Genomic DNA, 20844 nt, shown 5'->3' on the forward strand with positions numbered 1-20844 from the left:
GGAAATGAGGTTTGAATCCTATCCAAACCCCTCATCATTAGCTTAATCGTAGTTGGTTTCTCCCACCGTTGATGTTGCAATAAGGTATACTAGACTTCTAGTACATAAATATATATACAATTTTGCTTTTAGAATCCTAGGCACTGTCAACTTAGACATTGCACCAATCTGCAATGCAATTTTTATTTATATGGTTAATATATTTTATTTGGACTGTTAAAACTGTTGGAATTTTCTCAATACCATCGTGTGATAATATCAGTAGAGTACATGTTATAGAAAATGGAAAGCAGTAGAGTACATGTTCCATCATTCTGTACATTGTACAGAAATATGTCTGCATCAAAATTTTGATTAATCATCCTTAAAATACAGTTGAGGATGATGTTCCGGTTGTATGTGGCATTGACTCTTAATAAGAGTCACATGCTGTTATAAACTAATTATCTCAAAATCTTAAATTTAAAAGGTCGTGAGTTGTTTAATTGAAATTACTTACTGTATTTAAATAACTTAGTACCTTTTTAGTTTAGTATTTTTTTTTAGAGTAACCCTTTTAGTTTAGTATTAGAGTCAGATAAAAATATTTTTTTAAAATTAGTTGTTTGGGTTTCTAACATGAGTATCGTTGTTTCAGCATTTATTTATCTGTGTTAATTGATAGTTTTTGTGTGACTAGTTATGAATTGACTTTGTGTGACTCATTTGATCAATGATACTGCACATGTTTGCTTTGTAGTTGAAATTAGCGTGCACGTTCTAATGCAATGCAGATCAAATGGATAAAAACAAGAACTCTGATCATTTTACAAAAATACCTTTATTTCAAAAGTCATTTTTCACTTGATTTCTAACATGCTCATCATAGTTAATATGGTGCCCGGTGTCCCCCAGAACAGGGTTACACAACAGCAACAGAGAAATTGAAGGGTAATTTTATATACGATCTTAATTGCAGTGAATACAAACAAATCACAATTTTTTTTTTGTGTAGGCAACCTCTCTAACTAAACCACATCTATAAGAGAAAATGACACAAAATTGGCGGTTGCTTTCTGCTCCTAGTTTGAAATATAAAATTATATTCCGGATTAGCTTTTCCATAATGTAAAGCGCTACATTCTGAAAAGATTAATCTAAAATGTAATCAACCTTTTTAGAAGGTTAAAAAGACACAGAAGTAAATTGGTAACTTGTTTTTGTCTGCGCCCATCCACTGCAACACCAAACCATAACCAAGCTTAAGTAACAAGGCACAAGTAAATAAACGTTCTCTATTCAAAATTGTTAGAAATTATTTTATTTATCAGATATATTATCATAAATTATTTTATTTAAAAAAGTAATTCAACTGATTTTTGTTTGAATGTTTCCAGAAATTGCAACCCCACCCGTCCCTATCTGTTATTTTATCTAATGCTAAATTTTAGGCAATTGTAGTTCAAACCATTATTGTAGAATTTTTATCTAATGCTAAATTTCCACCCTCGAATCAATATAAATCTTTCTAAGCGTGATCAAATGTCAAAAAGTTCTACATCCGTATGACTCATGCCACCAGCAACTTTCTACTTTCTAATCATTCAGCTTCAGAAAAAAAAAAAAAAAAACTTTGATATATAATAGCAAATCCATGTAACGAGGAATTTATTTATGGTTTTTTTTTTATCAGGGTCGTATGATGAAAGTTTTGCTCATGGAAACTTGTATCTGCCACCTCAAAAAGTTAAGAATCCTAAATTTATTTTTCCTATGTTGCTAAATCTGGATTGATGAAAGCAAAATTCAAGGAATCTTGTATCTGTCACTTCAAAAAATTAAGAATCATAAATTTAATTTCTCTATATTTTTAATTTTAAAATATTGTTTCAGACGTTATTTCTACTAATTGGTTAAAGAACTACAATGCGTTTCAACGATGCCGAATTTAATAGACAGTAAAAGGATGTACTAACACCCAGCACGGTAAAATTTCACAAAAATGTCGAATTCAATTTTTTTTTTACAGTCAGAGAATTCAATTATTAATAGCTAGACTTTTAGCATGAATAGATGAGTTACACGAGAGTGATAACTTGTACTAACTATTGCTAATGGCAAATCTCTAGCATTTCAGTTGCTATGCAGAAACTTTTATTAATCAATGAGAGATCTAGTTGAATTGATTGAGTAAGGAGGATAAGTTGTTAAAAATTACTTATACTTATTTTTGAATAAAAAAAACTGTTTATAGTTCTATTAATTTTAGATTTTGATGATAATATACTGATTACCTAATTTAATGATTCAATTACTTTTTTTCTTTACGACTAACGTGAGAATCATTAAGCCACTTAACTTGGGGAGTATTCATGACCTATTCCCGAAACTTTTGACAGGTTGTAATTTAAGAAATTAGACTTTGATGTATTTTGAGAATAAATTTGAATTATACTTTAAATATTCTCAATCTAGTAATCTAGTTTAGTTTAATATCATATTTTTTTAAAGAATATAAACAATTATCTATTGATAACATAACTTCTTAACTTACTAAATAATCTTTTATTTAAATTGATATTATATTTATATTATTTATTTTAGAATATATTTTATAAAATATATCTTAATTCTAGTTGTATATTATTTTATTGATAAAAATTAATTATTAGTTTATTAATTTTTGTTAGGGGAAGAATTTGAACCTACATGTCTTTTTCTTTATTTTCCTTTCAATTACGGAGTCAATTTTATAATTAATTGTATATTTATTTAATTATATAATTTAACTAATTATAATGTATTAGGAAGTCTTACATCATCTGTCTTTGGCATTGGTACTAAGTGTAAAAGTGTGTCCAACAGATATCCAATTTTGTGTTATATGTTCCGAGATCTTAATTAGGTTGAATTTAGAATTATAAAATTCTCCTTTCATGGTGAATAAGAAAATAAGTAAACTTGTTACTCTAACCTCATTTAATATGTATTACATTTGATATATAAACATTTTTTCATCACTGCAAAGTATGTTTTCTGGTAATTAGATTTTTTGAAAATCATGTTTTCAGCGAATGTTATAAATATGTTGGCTACGTCTAAGATATTTCTTGGAATGAGAAAAATAATTAAAAAAACTTATTTCATAGACATCTTGGATTTCCACCTCCTATGAGAAAAGTTTAGCTAAAAACATAATTAAAAAATATTTTTTGAGAATATTTAGATTTTTGGGAAACTTAAAGGTCTAATTATCAATTTATTCTATAATTATTTTAAAATATTTAATTACATCAGAATGGAGCTTTGGAACATTTTAAAATAATTATAAAATCAAATAGATAATTAAGTCAAACTAAAGAATAATTCTATCAAACAACTATTAGGAGCAGATTTTTGACAATGGATTAATGTCTTTTCTCTATTCCTAATGCTCTTGTTGGTAGAAAGGATGAAAATAGAATATATATATATATATATATATATATATATATATATATATATATATATATATATATATATATATTAAAATAAAGTGTCAAAAATACGAGAAGCACACGCATTTTTTTCTCACCATTTATTTTTTAAAATCTCAATTTCAAAACAAAAATATATCATATCATAAATTCTTTTGAATGGTCAGGATCTCATGCAGTGCATATAATTCTTTTCCCTTAAAATGAGACGGAGACTAATATTCTAAAAAGTAAATAATATACACGTATACACAAAATTATGTCCTTTTCAGTAATATTCTAATAATCATTGCTCAATTATTGTAGTTTTATGGGAAAAGATAGTCACAATTTTACTTTCTCCGCGATGAGTCGTCGACCACTAAGCAGCTATGATAATGACAAAACTTGGGAAAATAATCGTGCATTGTGCAACCAAAATTTAAATGAATTTAATAGAGATATATTAATAATGTAAAAATTACATATTTACTTAAGATATAATTAAAAAATATTAACTTTTATAATTATTAATTTAAAAATTATATTTAAAACAATTTTTAATTAGTTGATAATATAATTTTTCTAATACGGTCAATGTATTAAAATCAAACACAAATTATATTATACAAATTAGTAAGGGATAATTATAGTTTTGATTTGAATTGAATAAAATAAAGTCAAATATTTTGCCTATATTTTATCCTAACAATTTCTATGATTATATAAATCTGTTAAATCCTACGTACCGGTAATATTTCCCCCTTATCAAACATCCCATTCAGAAAAATATATACCCATAATAAAAATTGAAATACAAATCGTGATTTTAAATTTTTATAATTTATTTATATTTACACATACATAACAAAAAATGAGACAATTACTTTAAAAAAATTCTTACAAATTGATCCACATTGATAATTATATAAATATATATATATATATATATATATTTAAATCATACTAAAATAATACATAAAAATAAATATACAATGATGTTATAACAAAGTAAATAAAAATTATAATATAATAAAATTAAAATACTAATAAAAATGAAACAGTTTTAAAAATATTTCAAAAAATAACAATAAAATAATGATATAATCATGAAAAAGTAATCATTGAATACGCAAATCAATCCACATAAGTACTCTAGCCACCTAATATTCAAAAATAGAATTTAGTCACCTATAATAATTCTATTAGATTTAAGCATGATCATCTCCTCTAGGAAGTACTTGTAATCCCATCATAATACTAATAAAAATTAATATGCTAATAAAAATTAAATAAAACTAAATAGTTATAAGTGTTAACCTTTGAAACCTTGATCATAATAGAAAAATGATAAATAAATAGGAGATGGATCATTATATTTTCTCCAAAGAATCATGACTAATATTTTATTGGTATAAATCATAAGTATTTTTCATAGAAAACAATCTTACTTAAGTTGAGTAGGATTATCATGGATGATAAAAAAATTTATCCTATTTAATACAACTAAATACATGATATTTGAACTTGAGACCTTTAATTAGTTCATAAAAACAAAATCATCAATATAAATTTGTCTATTATACTCTATACAAATTAATGACAAGTTTTAACACCTATCAACAGCTAAGCCATCTTCACAAAAACACACCTACCCACAAATTTGCATTAATAGATAAAATTCAAACTCAAATTTCAATCACAAAGGAAGGTAATTTCAGATCCAATGGATATGAGATAATAAAAGATGCATGTTGTAATGTTGTGTTTTTGTTATTGTTTGTACAAGTGATTCAATTAAATTATAAGAGAAATTAAATTTAGTTTAAGTACTTGAATCAATTAAATAATAAATTTAGTGATTTGATTGTATGTCTGTATTGTTGGAAATAAAAAAATGAAAGAAAATAAATAAGAAGAAGATGCCCAGTCTTGAATTAAATAACAAAAGAACAATAGCAAAATAAATTTAATTGACATCACATAAATAATGCATTATATCATACAAAGAGCACAAGGAAAAATTAAATCAAGGGAAAGAATTAAATAGCCTGGGTTGAAGCGCGTAAACGCTATCCTTAGAGAGAAAACGCCCCCACTGCACGAGTAAGAAATTCTGATTGCGTTCCTCTCCCAAGATACGACAACCTGTTGGTTCCGATCGTGTGCAGCGAAAGGATCCCCAAACCTTATGAACACCAATGCTCTTACTCTCAAGAAATAAATTATTTTATAAGAAAAGAAATAGAAAATTTTGAGAGAAAGGGATGAGACTGTAGCTCTGTCATGTTTTTAGGAAGGAGGAAAGAGAATATATAGGAACAGATCACCTTAAGCAACAAACAAAATATGACCGTTGGAAACTAACCTACAGTTGTCAAAACAAATCTAACAAACTAGTTGACTCATTAAAACAAAATCTTAAGAAAATCTAAAATAAATATTTTATTTTATAAAATGGAATTAATATATATTTATAAATTTTAAATTAAAACACAAATATTTACCAACATTCCCCCACATAATTTAAAATTTTAAAATATATTTTCTAAAAGATAATTTGTATAAAAACATAAGAGAAAGAGCATGTGATATTGTATTTCGGTATAAGGAACCTTCCGGGTTTGAGCCTTATACCTAGTGTTTATGAACTTCCATCCGAGAAAAATATAGTGACTTGATTGTCTTGAACTACATATTCTTTAATCGGACTTTAGTACACAACCCCTACAATATTGGCGTTCAATTAGGTTCTAATCTGTGGTAGCGCGTTACACGGCCTGGCGCTTATATCTTGTTTCGTGAATGTCACTTAGAGATTAGCCCATATCTCACAGTGGCGGCCCCACCACCACACTCACTAGGTGAATCCTCAAAGAGTGGATTGTGACCCCACCCCTACAATAATTGTCATCGGATTCATTAAGAGGTATTTTTTTTTTACCAAAAATACACATATATAAATACATCAACCTTAATATTGCCAGAATTTATAATACACTTCGTCATAGGAATGAGAAACGGAACAACTCCGCCAAATTTCATTTTGGTGTACTTTAGTCAACAAACAATTTCCTTGTTACTCGTTGAACTCCATTCATGGGATCACCAATCACATGGAGACGGGTGTCCATTGTTGTAACTAAATAATGGACTTTAGTCTCATTCCCCTCGACGACTCAAGTACTTGTTGACATGTCAACCTTTTTGTAAGCGGATCCGTAATATTATTTTCTGACCTGACAAAGTCAAGAGAAATGACACCATGAGAAATCAAATTTCTTATAAACTTATGTCTCACTCTTAAGTGTCTTCTTTTTCATTAAAATTTTGCTTGTCACTTTAGATATAACAATTTGACTATCACAATGCATTGGAATTGGAGGTATACGCTTATTTAACAATGACAAATCACATAATACATTTTTAAGAAATTCAGCCTCACTAGTAGCAGTATTTAACACAATAATTTTTACTTTCATGTGAAATAATAGTTTGTCTAGTAGAATTTTATGATACTGCATAACCAGCTAAAGTAAAGACATAACTACTTGTCAATTTTGTTTCATCAGAATCAGAAATCCAATTTGCATCATTAAACCCCTCAATTACTTTCTAATCTACCAATTGCATATGCAATGTCAAGCCTAGAGAAGTTTGTCAAATGTAACATAGAACCAATAATTTGAGAATATTCATGTAAAAAAAAATAGTTTACTGAAACTTTTCTTTAACTCAATAGATGAGTCATAAGGAGTAAAAGCATGTTTCGCATCAAAATAATTAAACTTCTTCAATAGCTTTTCAACATAATAAGATTGGGTAAAAGTCATGCCATCATTTTTCTTTATAAGCTTAATTCCCAAAATCACATCTACTTGACCAAGGTCTTTTATGTCAAAGTTTCTAAACGATAAGGACTTCACATAATTTATGAAATGCATATTACTACCAAATATCAATATGTCATCCAGATACAAATATAAAATGGCACATCCATTATCATCAAATTGTTTCACATACACATATTTATCAATATTATTGATTTGAAAACCATACGAAAGAACAACTTGATCAAATTTTTCGTGTCATTGCTTTGGAGTTTGTTTCAAACCATATAAAGATTTAACAAGTTTGCAAACTTTCTTTTCCTTCCCCGGTTCTACAAAGCCTTTAGGTTGACTCGTAAATTTCTTCTTCTAATTCACCATTTAAAAAGGCAGTTTTTACATTCATTTGATGAATTTCTAAATTAAAAACACAAGCAAGTGCAATTAAGACCCTAATGGTAGTAACTTTAGAAACAGGAGAATATGTATCAAAGAAATCTACACCTTCTATTTGTTTACACCCCATCACAACAAGTCTTGCCTTAAATTTTTCTATAGATCCATCAGTTCTTAATTTCTTTCGGAAAACCCACTTACAACCTATACTTTTACAACCAGGGGGAAGATCAGTAAGAAATCAAGTTTTATTATTTTTAAGAGAACTCATTTCATCATTAATAGCTTCTTTCCAAAAAGGTGCATCAATAGACCTCATGGCCTCACCATAAGTTTTAGGATCATCTTCAAGCAAAAAAGAGCAAAATTCAGAACCAAAATCCTTAACTTTTTTAGATCTTTTACTCCTCCTAGGTTCAAACACAATGTCCTTATTAGTATTACTACAAGAAGACAAATTAGAACAAGAAGTATCACACACAGATTTAGACAATTTATTTTTCAAAGAAAAACATTTTCAAAGAAAGTGACATCTCTAGATTTCATAATAGTACCATTAGAAATTTCAGACATTTCTGAATTAACAACTAAAAATCTATAAGTAGTATTATCTAAAAAATATCCAACAAAATACAATTAACATTTTTTTTCAATTTTTCTTTTCTTATTAATAGGGATATTAACCTTTACTAGACAACCCCCACACTTTAAGATATTTCAGATTTGGTTCTTTTTTTCTCCGTAGCTCATAGAGATTTTTTTTATAGGTACTTTATTAAGAATACGACATGCAGAATATAAAGTTTCACCAAAATGTTTATTTTATTATTTTTGTGTGTTATATTTTCACAGGCTTATCTTTTATCAATGAGTTATATATAAAGAAACAATCAGTCAACACGTAGCAACAAAATACTTGCAATAATAATAATAAAATTAAACAATAGAAATTAAAAAACCAAACAACAAATGTCTTGATTTTAAAGACTTGTGTTCACAGAATCATTTGACCAAGTAAAAGATAACTTTCTAAGGCAGGAATGAAAGTAGTGAGATGCTTTTAGTTTTTTTTCACACAAGCTAATTCTAAAAGCATTTTATCTTAAACAAAAATACAATTGACAAAGAAAATATTTTTCAACAATCTCAAACTAATGTAAAATTTCAGGAAATAAATAATATAATAAAAACATTTTTAATGGAACATCATGCATTGTGTTTTCATCCATTAATTTTTCATGCTTACTAGAAAGGAACTTAATCATATCCATTATAGATATTTTGATACAACATCATGCTACTGCAGAAAAGACTATGCAAGAAGAAAGTATAAAACATTTTTCTCTCTAAAACCTTTTTCTCTCTAAGACTATTGGAAAATAAAATAAAAAATGAAAGAAAATAAATAAGAAGATGCACAGTCTTGAATTAAATAACAAAAGAACAATAGCAAAATAAATTTAATTGACACCACATAAATAATGCATTATATCATACAATGAGCACAAGGAAAAATTAAATCAAGGGAAAGAATTAAATAGCCTGGGTTGAAGGGCGTAAACGCTATCCTTAGAGAGAAAACGCCCCCACTGCACGGGTAAGAAATTCTGATTGCGTTCCTCTCCCAAGATATGACAACCCGTTGGTTCCGATCGTGTGCAGCGAAAGGATCCTCAAACCTTATGAAATCCAATGCTCTTACTCTCAAGAAATAAATTATTTTATAAGAAAAGAAATAGAAAATTTTGGGAGAAAGGGATGAGACTGTAGCTCTGTCATGTTTTTAGAAAGGAGGAAAGAGAATATATAGGAACAGATCACCTTAAGCAACAAACAAAATATGACCGTTGGAAACTAACCTACAGTTGTCAAAACAAATCTAACAAACTAGTTGACTCATTAAAATAAAATCTTAAGAAAATCTAAAATAAATATTTTATTTTATAAAATGGAATTAATATATATTTATAAATTTTAAATTAAAACACAAACTAACCTGCATGTTGTAATGTTGTGTTTTTGTTATTGTTTGTACAAGTGATTTAATTAAATTATAAGAGAAATTAAATTTAGTTTAAGTACTTGAATCAATTAAATAATAAATTTAGTGATTCGATTGTATTTGTGTATGTGGTTGGTGAGTTTTAGTGTTTTGAGCTTAAGAGGGTGAACTTTAGTTTATGGTTGAAGGGGTGGGTGTGCATAGTAAGGTTTAGGCATGAAAATGGAAATTGCAAGATTCATAAACTCTCATTCAACTCTAAAAAATCTTAAACACAAATGCAAAAGCTCTCTTTTTGCTTTTTTCTTTCTCTCCAAGAAAACACATTCCTTGAAGAGTTGACAACTTGGTTTCCTTGCTTAAAGGAAGTCTTTTTTGCCTATATTTTTGTGTCCATTGGTTGTTCCTTTGTGTGGTAAACACCTCTCTTCCCTCTTTTATATTCAATTTTTTGTTTTTTTTTTCACTAAGGCACCCATGTGGGTTCCATGGAAAAGGTTTAGCTTTTGGTTTGAATCTGACTTTGTGTCAGTTTTTGGTATGGATAATATCCTTGTAGTTTGAATTGCTAGTAGAGTTGAAGAAAACTTCCTCCTTAGACCCAAAGTTCCCTCCTTTCTTCATTTTCTTCATCTCAAAGAAATTTTTTTGGGTTTGATAGGTAAGAGAAGTTTTATCTTTTTCTATGCTTAGGTTGTTGTGAATTGGTTTCAAGGTTGTTGGAAAATGAATGATGTTGTTAAAAATGGAAATTTGAGCATTTGAGGTTTTGATTTTTAAAATTTGGCTTGCTATTTATTTGATGAATATTGATTAAAATTTTCTATTTGTGAAGTGTTTTGATGTTGTTTATGTATTTGGAGTTGGTGGAAAAGAGTTTGAGTTTGTTTTGGGGTGATTTGGAAGTCATGAGAGACAATTTTGCATAATTCACGTCCAGTGATTATTTTCGTGTCCTGTGTCACGTCCAGTGGCCATTTCTGCATCCAATGTCGCATCCAACGTCCAATGACCATTTTGAGTTCAGTAATAAGTTTTTAGTCCAATGATTAGTTTGGATGTTGATGTGATTAATGCTTGTTTTCCTTGCATAAATTAACTATTTTGAGATTTTTATGAATTTATGATGATATGAAATGTGGTTTAAATGATGTTATTTTATTATTAGAGTTGACTTTATGTTAAGATCATGAGATTCACATTCATATGAGTTTTTGGTGAGTTGTTTGCGAGAATTTAATGTGTTGAAATGTCATGAGATTCACATTCATATGACTTTACGTTGAGATCATGAGATTCACATTTATATGAGATTCACATCATTGTATTATTTTTTTATCCGTTGGAATTGAACATGGTACTAGGGGTTTATAATATTTACACATCATATTCAACCAACTCAGCTAAACCCTCTTAATAGATCATATTCTTTGAATATTTTTGTAAAAGAAAATTTTATATAATTTATCATAAAGATTAAATTAGACCTTAAAAATGAGCTTATATCATATAAATTGATTTAACTCTACTCTTATAAAGCATAATTTTCCTATTTCCATCATTGGTTCATGTCTTGAGTAGGAATTTAAAAAACCTTTGGATAAATTGTACCAATCTTTATTACATATTATTTATAACTCTTGGTGGTTTATGATACCACACATGATGCTTTAGATTATATTTTTATAATTTTGTAAAGTTATTAGATATATGAACATCTTTATTATAGCAAACATGTTGTATATTTTAATGTTATTACATTTGGCTTTCATGTATTTCTTTTCAGATTATTCCTTGCAAACTGCATGCATGAGATACTTTTAATTTCTTTGGTTGTTTTGGAGGTAATTAATTTTTGGTATCCTTTGCATGTTATTATTGGTACATTTGTTTGATTTAAATTTTAGATTTGAGACTTTCATTATGCGTATAAGTACAAGTACCAAAATAGTTAAATTTACTATCTAATTGCATTATCTACTTCTAATTCTACAAATTTAAAAATAATGTCTACAAAAATTATGATTTGCAGAAAACATAGAACACAACTAAATATTGGAAAGCTTAATCAATTTGTATATGCATTGCACGAACTCTAGTACTAGTTATTTCAACTTTAATAATTTATAATTTGTTTTATATATATATTTTTTTCACATTCACCTATTAAACAATTGTTATATATTGAAATAGGTGGATCACAAAGAGTATGTTAGAAAGCCAGAAAATCGTTTTGTGAGTGCATATGGTCATGTTTTTTCTGTGCAGCTTCACAAAGAGTATGTTAGAAAGCCAGAAAATCGTTTTGTGAGATTTTTTCTGTGGCTTGCTACTGCAGTTGGAGCTTTAGAAGTGGTTTGCTTTTTGATAATTTGGGTTTTTTTGATTAAGACGCGTCAAAAGTCTGGTGCAGATCAACAAGGCTACCATCAAGCAGAAATGTGGTTCAGAAAATATAGTTATTCTGAATTGAAGGAGGTGACTAAAGGGTTCAACCAAGAGATTTCAAGGGGTGCAGAAGGGATTGTGTACAAAGGCATTTTATCAGATCAAAGACATGTAGCAATTAAGAGACTCTATGAAGCCAAACAAGGAGAAGAGGAATTCCTTGCTGAAGTGAGCAGCATTGGAAGGCTCAATCACATGAACTTGATTGAAATGTGGGGATATTGTGCTGAGGGAAAGCATAGGTTGTTGGTGTATGAGTATATGGAGAATGGTTCTTTGGCACAAAATCTCTCATCCAACACACTTGATTGGAGTAAGAGATATAACATTGCTCTTGGAACGGCACGAGTTTTAGCATATCTGCATGAAGAATGCTTGGAGTGGATACTGCACTGTGATATAAAGCCTCAAAACATACTTCTTGATGCTAATTATCAGCCCAAGGTAGCAGATTTTGGGTTGTCCAAGCTACTAAACAGAAATAACCTCAACAACAATTTAAGGTTTTCAGTGATCAGAGGAACTCGAGGATATATGGCACCGGAGTGGGTATACAACACACCAATCACCTCCAAAGTAGATGTTTACTGCTATGAAATTGTTCTATTGGAGATGATAACTGGGAAAAACCCAACAACTGGTGTCCATAGCAATGCTGGAGAAGAATCATATAATGGAAGGCTGGTAACATGGGTTAGAGAGAAAAGGGGTGACGCATCTTGGCTAGAGCACATCATTGATCCTGCCATTAAAACAAATTTCGATGAATGTAAGATGGACCTCTTGGCTAGAGTGGCTTTGGATTGTGTTGAGGTAAATAAGGATCGGAGACCCACCATGAGCCAAGTAGTAGAAATGCTTCAAAGCCATGATTGTTTAAGGTGTTGATTTCTTTAAATAGATGTTTTTCAATATACATGATATTGTTTAACAACTCGAAAGTTAAATCAAGTTTAGATGATATGTATAGAATGAAATTAAATGATTACACCAATAATACTTCTGGGTCCAACATCTAATTTTATCAAGGTATGGTATGAACAGGAAACTAAAGAGGATGGTCTGAATTCAAATGAATAACACAGGAAGACGATTCAAAGCATTTTTTTGGGTACAGTGTACGAATGATAAAATGATGGATGAATGCATCTAACAAAACAATAATTGACCAAATGTATTTGACATTTGCTCAAATATTAATGAATTCTTTTTAGTTTTTATCAATATTTTTTGTTGGAATTGACTAAAATTAAAGCAATTTTAATGTCAATTGACTAATGGCCAAAACCACTAATCCAATATTCATTAATATTGACTAATCTATTGTTCAATGGACAAATGGCAGAACAAATTAACTAATCGTTACGCTACTTAGTTTGTGAATCTGATTCAACATCAGCCATCAAGTTAATAACAGAAGGCACTCATGCTTATCATCCTTTTGCATTCTGTTATTTATGCAATCTGTGATTATATGTCCGGATCGAGTAAATATTAAATATACGAACACAATTTGCTATCATATCGATATCAAATATGACCTTCTAAGATGGGTTTTGAATCGTCATGAAAATTGCTGCCTTTTCACAATGTTGGCTGCAAAGACGATTGAAAATCATCATCGAATGTGTGAAATAACCATCGTAAAAACAGGGATTTGTAGTAGCGCGACCCTGGCAGCTGTCTTTTAAGCATGCCCTTAGAGAGCCAAATGTCTGTGCTCACTGGATATTGCAAAATCTGGAGCCAATTCAGATGATCAGTTATTGAGCACTGTCCTCCTCAACTTCAGCTTCTGCTGTTAGCTGATGCAATAGGAACTGTCTTCTGAATAGCAATCGTGATATCTGGATCAGAGATCACTATTATACTCTAAACTTGTAATTTTATTTTTTATCTTTCTTATTTTTTTTCCCTTGATTAATTAACAAATTTTATTTTGGATCTTTAATAAATTTTGTTTGTTTGTTATTAATCCTTTTACAAAGGGATTAATACAAAATGAACAAAAATTATTAGGAGCTAAAATAAAATTGTTAATTTATCAAGGATCATAATAAAATATCAAAGATAAAAAAGTTATTGTTTCACTAAAGATTCAACGCAAAAGAAAAAAATTATTAAAAAATAAATGAAAAATTAAATATTTATTATGAATAAAGAAATATTTTAGCTTATTTTTACAATTGTTATTCACTCAAGATTTTTTTTTCCTTTCTCTTTATAGTTAAACCAAGACGATTGATTACCGTAGTGATCTGTATTAATTAGTAAATGTATTCTAGTATTGGTCCATGCCATTGATCACAAGATTGATCAATATCAATGAATATTGATCCAATGGTTTTAGAGAGATTAGTCAATCCACATTAAATTCGTTCAATGTTAATGGCTGGTCAATTCTACAAAAATATTCATAAAGGAAATTCATGAAAATTAACCAAATGCAAAATTAATTGCCCAATTGTTGTATTGTTAGATGAAATGGCCCGTTTTTCTGTTATTCATTAATTTATTTTTTTATTGGTCCATTCATCACAAGATCGGTCAATAGTGCATGCCCACCAAAACTTATACAGTGACAAAAAAATTATTAGGTAGTTCCAACTATCATGTCTTCTAAGAAAGGAAAAAAACTATCATATGTCTATAATCCTAATGAATATTTATATATAACATTCAAAATTTACAATTGATAATATTTTGTTAGAGTTTGTGGTCTTAGTTCCTTTGTCCCACATCGCTTGGTCTATAAAACTTGTGTGGGCTTAGTCCCACATCGCTTGGTTTGTAAAAACTTGTGTCTCACTAGTGTTATATATAGAGACACCTTGTAAGCTTTTATGTGCAAGTAATAAAAAGTTCTCCTAGTGTAGCCGTGGACGTAGGCACATACATTGTGTGCTGAACCACGTTAAATTGTGTGTCTTTTTCTTTCTTCCCTTTATTTCTTTCTCTTCTTTTATTGCTCTATACTAACAACTGGTATCAAGAGCTTTTGGTTACTCCACGGGATTTCCTTAGTTTAAAGGAATTAGTGGGAGTCTTCTCAGTTTAGAGGAGGCAGTGGGAGCAATGGCATTAGAAGAGGGGAAGGTGAAGATCGAGAAGTTCGATGGCAGAGATTTCAGCTTTTTGAAGATGCAGATAGAGGATTATCTATATCAGAAGAAGCTGTATCAGCCCTTATCAGGGGTTAAGCCAGAAGACATGAAGCAAGAAGAATGGAACTTGCTAGATCGACAGGCTCTTGGCGTGATCAGATTGACATTAGCCAAGAACGTCGCGTTCATATTAATGAAGGCATTATCAGATATGTACGAGAAGTCGTCAGCAGCCAACAAAGTATACTTGATGCGCCGGTTGTTCAACCTCAAGATGGGAGAAGGTATCTCTGTAACTGATCATATTAATGAGTTTAATACTATTCTTGCCCAATTGGAATCTATGCAGATTAAATTTGAGGATGAGGTGAAGGCATTGATTCTATTGTCATCACTACCGGATAGTTGGGCTGCAACTGTTACTGCAGTTAGTAGTTCTACAAGGGAGAACACATTAAAGCTTAGTGACATCCGTGACTTGATCTTGAGCGAAGATGTTCGCAAGAGAGATTCAGGAGAATCTTCCAGTCATGTTTCCAATTCAGCATTGAATACTGAAGGCAGGGGAAGGACTACCCAGAAGGGTCAGAATGGTCGAGGCAGATCAAAGTCAAGAGGGAAAGGTCAGAGAAAATTTCAAAGTGACGTTACTTGTTGGAATTGTGACAAGAGAGGTCACTTTAGCAATCAGTGCAAGGCACCAAAGAAGAACAAGTCGCACAAAAACAAGAAGCGCGATGATGATGAATCCGCAAATGCAGCAACTGATGAACTTGATGATGCATTAATTTGCAGTTTGGATAGTCCTGTTGATTCATGGATCATGGACTCAGGTGCGTCGTTCCACACTACTCCCTCTAAAGATTTATTGTCTAACTATGTTTCTGGAAGATTTGGAAAAGTTTACCTTGCAGATGGAAAATCTCTTGACATTGTCGGAAGAGGTGATATCAACATCAAGACCTCCAGTGGATCCCTATGGACATTGCACAATGTCAGACATATTCCTGCCTTAAAGAGAAATTTAATATCTATAGGGCAGTTGGATGATGAGGGACATCACACCACTTTTGGAGATGGAGCTTGGAAGGTAACAAAAGGCAATCTCATTGTGGCTCGTGGAAAGAAGCGAGGATCTCTTTACATGATTGCAGATGAGGATATGGTAGCAGTTACTGAGGCTGTCAATAATTCAACCATGTGGCATCAAAGACTTGGACATATGAGTGAAAAAGGAATGAAGCTTATGGCGGCAAAGGGTAAGCTATCAAGCCTCAAGCATGTTGATGTTGGTGCTTGTGAACATTGTATCCTTGGAAAGCAGAAAAAGGTCAGTTTCTCAAGGGCAGGGAAGACTCTGAAAGCTGAAAAGCTAGAATTGGTGCACACAGATGTTTGGGGGCCAGCCCCAGTGAAATCTGTTGGAAACTCACGCTATTATGTCACCTTTATCGACGACTCTACCAGAAAGGTATGGGTTTATTTTCTTAAAAATAAATCTGATGTGTTTTCTGTGTTTAAAAGGTGGAAAACAGAAGTTGAAAATCAGACAGGTCTAAAGGTTAAAAGTCTGAAATCTGACAATGGTGGGGAGTATGATAGTCAGGAGTTTAAAGACTTCTGTTCAGAACATGGGATCAGAATGATCAAGACAATACCAGGAACACCTGAGTAAAATGGTGTTGCAGAAAGGATGAATAGAACCTTGAATGAGAGAGCAAGGTGTATGCGGATCCAATCTGGCTTGCCTAAAGCATTCTGGGCAAAAGCAATAAACACAACAGCATATCTCATCAATAGAGGACCATCAGTTCCTTTGAATTATCAGTTGCCTGAAGAAGTATGGTCTGGAAAGGAGGTAAAACTTTCACATTTGAGAATTTTTGGTTGTGTTTCATATATACTGACAGACTCTAATAGTAGAGATAAATTGGATCCGAAGGCAAGGAAGTGTTATTTTATTGGTTATGGATCTGACATGTATGGCTACAGGTTTTGGGATGACCAAACCAAGAAAGTTATCAGAAGCATAAATGTTACTTTTAATGAGAACTTATTATATAAGGACAAATTTTCTGCAGAATCTACATGTGCAGGTAAACTGTCAGAAATTTCTAAGAAAGCAACACTTGAAGAAATCTCAGAAAGTGATGTAGCCAACAGAAACCAGAGTACAGGCGTAGAGGTTGAGTCAGAACCAGAACCATCAACTCCTCTAAGAAAATCTAGCAGAATTTCAGTACCACCAGATAGGTATTCCCCTTCATTGCATTATTTGTTGTTAACTGATGCTGGTGAGCCAGAATGTTTCAATGAGGCTACACATGGGAATGACACTATTGAGTGGGAGCTAGCGATGAAAGATGAGATGACATGCCTTCAGAAGAATAAGACGTGGTCTTTAACTAAATTGCCAGAAGGAAAGAAGACATTACAGAATAGGTGGGTCTATAGGCTAAAGGAAGAATCTGACGGTAGAAGAAGATACAAGGCGAGACTTGTGGTGAAAGGGTTTCGGCAGAAACAAGGAATTGATTTCACAGAGATCTTCTCTCCAGTTGTAAAGATGACTACCATCATAGTTATTCTGAGCATAGTACCTGCAGAGAATCTTCACTTGGAGCAATTAGATGTTAAAACTGCATTCTTGCATGGGGATTTAGAGGAAGACATCTATATGACCCAACCAAAAGGTTTTGAGTGCCTGGCAAGGAGAATCTTGTATGCAAGCTTCACAAAAGTTTGTATGGCTTGAAACAAGCACCGAGGCAGTGGTACAAGAAGTTTAATGAGTTTATGAGTAACTCAGGATTCAAAAGATGTGACATGACCATTGCTGCTATGTTAAAAAATATACTAATAGTTATGTTATCCTTGTTGTGTATGTTGATGACATGTTGATTGCAGGATCTAGTATGGCAGAAATGAACAGGTTGAAGCAGCAGTTGGCAGAAAACTTTGAAATGAAGGATCTTGGTCCAGCTAAACAAATCCTTGGTATGAGAATTCTTAGAAACAGATCAGAAGGAATTTTGAAGCTGTCTCAGGAGAAATATATACACAAGTTGCTTGACAGGTTTTACCTTGGAGATTCTAAGACCAGGAATACCCCTTTGGGATCTCATTTGAAGTTTTCAAAGAAGCAATCTTTGCAGACAGATGAAGAAAAATGTTACATGTCAAGAGTACCATATGCATCAGCAGTTGGGAGTTTGATGTATGCTATGGTGTGTACCAGACCTGACATAGCACATGCAGTGGGAGTTGTCAGTAGGTTCCTATCAAATCCAGCAAAGGAGCATTGGGAAGGAGTAAAGTGGATACTCAGATATTTGAAGGGTACTTTAGAGATGTGTTTGTGCTTCAGAAAAGGCAATCTCACTTTACAGGGATTTTCAGATGCAGACTTGGGAGGAGATTTTGATACCAAGAAGAGCACCACAGGCTACATTTTTACCTTGGGAGGTACTGCTATGAGTTGGAAGTCTAAACTTCAAGATAGAGTTGCTCTCTCAACCACGGAAGCCGAGTACATAGCTATCTCAGAAGCAGCTAAGGAGATGATTTGGCTAAAGAATTTTCTCAATGAATTGGGGAAAGAACAAGATGATGCTCCAATGTTTAGTGATAGTCAAAGTGTTATAAGTCTTGCGAAGAATCCAGTCTTCCATTCTAGATGCAAGCATATTCAATTAAGATACCATTTTATCAGGGAGTTGATAAATGATGGAGACTTATCTTTATTGAAGATCTTAGGATCAGAGAATCCAGCATATATGTTGACTAAAGCTGTTACAACTGACAAACTGAGGCTTTGCATTGCCTCAGTTGGCCTTCAAGGATAATTGAAGATGAAGGCGCTACACTAAGTAAAGAGTCGATGAACTCGTTGCTTACAAGGAGCTGCTAGAGTTTGGAACTTAGACCCCAAGTGGGAGAATTGTTAGAGTTTGTGGTCTTAGTTCCTTTGTCCCACATCGCTTGGTCTGTAAAACTTGTGTGGGCTTAGTCCCACATCGCTTGGTTTGTAAAAACTTGTGTCTCATTAGTGTTATATATAGAGACACCTTGTAAGCTTTTATGTGCAAGTAATAAAAAGTTCTCCTAGTGTAGCCGTGGACGTAGGCACATACATTGTGTGCTGAACCACGTTAAACTGTGTGTTTTTTTCTTTCTTCCCTTTATTTCTTTCTCTTCTTTTATTGCTCTATACTAACATATTTAATTATATATTATATAAGAAACTCCTCTAAAAAATGTTATATAAAAATTAAAAAAGAATCATAATATTTAAAACGACATAGTATCTTCTATCCCAATAAAACGATAATATGTAAAGATTAACATAAATAATAATATTGTTTAATTTGAAGACTTTGCTTGTAATTATTCTTTGCTAAAAGTTTTAGTTAATAATTTTTAATGAGATTTTTTCTCCTAAATATATATTCTTTTCATTCACAATACTTAAACTTGATACCAAAATTACTTGAATTAAGACTTGTTAGAAAAATTATAATAATTTAGAGCTACTTAATAGCTTCCCTATTTAATTATTTATGGTATCGCAAAGACTAATAAGAATCATGATAATTTAGAAGTATCCTATAAGTACCTTGGAGGAACTTCTCTCCTGCACCAATCACCACCTTACATTTATATCCAAAAGTTCACAAGAATTAAATTAATCTGAGCCACTGAATTAATCTTATGGCGCATACCTCTCTGGTTCACCCTTCCTCTTCTCAACTACCGAACTCCTCCTGCACTCAGCGAACACTGCCAAAAAAGAAAAAAGAACAAAAAAATCGCCATGACGGCAAGACGGTGCCGATTAGTACGTGTTCTTTATAAGGCCTTCGACTTTGCCCCTCTGCTACAACGGCCTTCTCTATAACCTTTTCTTTAGTAAAGTCAACTTTTTTCTTGTGCTTATTCCCCTTGCATAAGCTGTTAATTATCATCTACATTCATTTTTTTAGTTTTTTCTTTTCCAGGGATTTTTGTTTTTCCTCAACGGATTTCAAAGGACCAATTCCTTCCAGTGTCACTGCCATGACCAACCTAAAACTACTGTATTGCCTTCAGAACTCTTGCTCAATTGTTTCTGCATTTATTTTTGTTGGATAATCTGGGAGATGTAGTGTAATTATATGCTTATGTGCACCTACCTGAACCATAAGTCCACAACAGTTTTGTTAGTTATATTTATATCATTTTTATCCACTATCCTCCTAATTTGTTGTTATCCATGTAATAATCCCTTCTCATGTTAAACTTTTCTTTAAAGGACAATGTTAGTTGTTAATTTGTTAGCTTTTGTTAGTGAGAAGGATTCGAACTCACGTGTACACAGACCTCTCCCTCCCCTCCTCCTCTCTTAAACAATAAGCAGAACCATGTCACTTTATTACTTAAAGGAATTGCCAGCAAGCTTCACACTGTTGCATGGCTCCACAATCATTTACCTGAAATTTAATGTAGATGGATGACACCAAATTTCATGATTTAATAAACAAGCTAAGCTCCTAGACTTCATTCTCCTTGAAGTGGTGAGTTACGAAGCATAATTGTGTAGTATTACATGGATTTAGTACATGGGCATAACTGGATGGATGCTATGACTCAAT

The 20844-nt window shown here is 31.5% G+C and overlaps 1 protein-coding gene and 1 long non-coding RNA gene across 2 annotated transcripts; both read left to right on the plus strand.

Moving 5' to 3' along the window:
• Positions 1 to 4: 4 nt before the first annotated feature.
• On the plus strand, positions 5 to 13129 carry LOC100815234 (putative receptor protein kinase ZmPK1). Its single transcript, XM_003525560.4, has 3 exons — positions 5 to 9; positions 11449 to 11506; positions 11856 to 13129. Exons 1-3 carry the CDS (start codon positions 5 to 7, stop codon positions 12996 to 12998), a joined length of 1206 nt encoding a protein of 401 aa, XP_003525608.1. The 3' UTR covers positions 12999 to 13129.
• Positions 13130 to 19841: 6712 nt separating this feature from the next.
• On the plus strand, positions 19842 to 20425 carry LOC121174879 (uncharacterized). Its single transcript, XR_005891430.1, has 2 exons — positions 19842 to 20127; positions 20212 to 20425. It is a non-coding gene; the product is annotated as an uncharacterized lncRNA (long non-coding RNA).
• Positions 20426 to 20844: the final 419 nt, after the last annotated feature.

The sequence above is a fragment of the Glycine max genome, chromosome 5 (genome assembly GCF_000004515.6).
Source record: "Glycine max cultivar Williams 82 chromosome 5, Glycine_max_v4.0, whole genome shotgun sequence".
In the NCBI taxonomy this organism is placed as follows: Eukaryota; Viridiplantae; Streptophyta; class Magnoliopsida; order Fabales; family Fabaceae; genus Glycine; species Glycine max.

Bases quoted from the DNA above. Each gene is read 5' to 3' on its own strand.
- LOC100815234 (XM_003525560.4), top strand. The intron at 11,507-11,855 runs GTAATTAATTTT...ATATTGAAATAG, and splicing joins TTTCTTTGGTTGTTTTGGAG to GTGGATCACAAAGAGTATGT.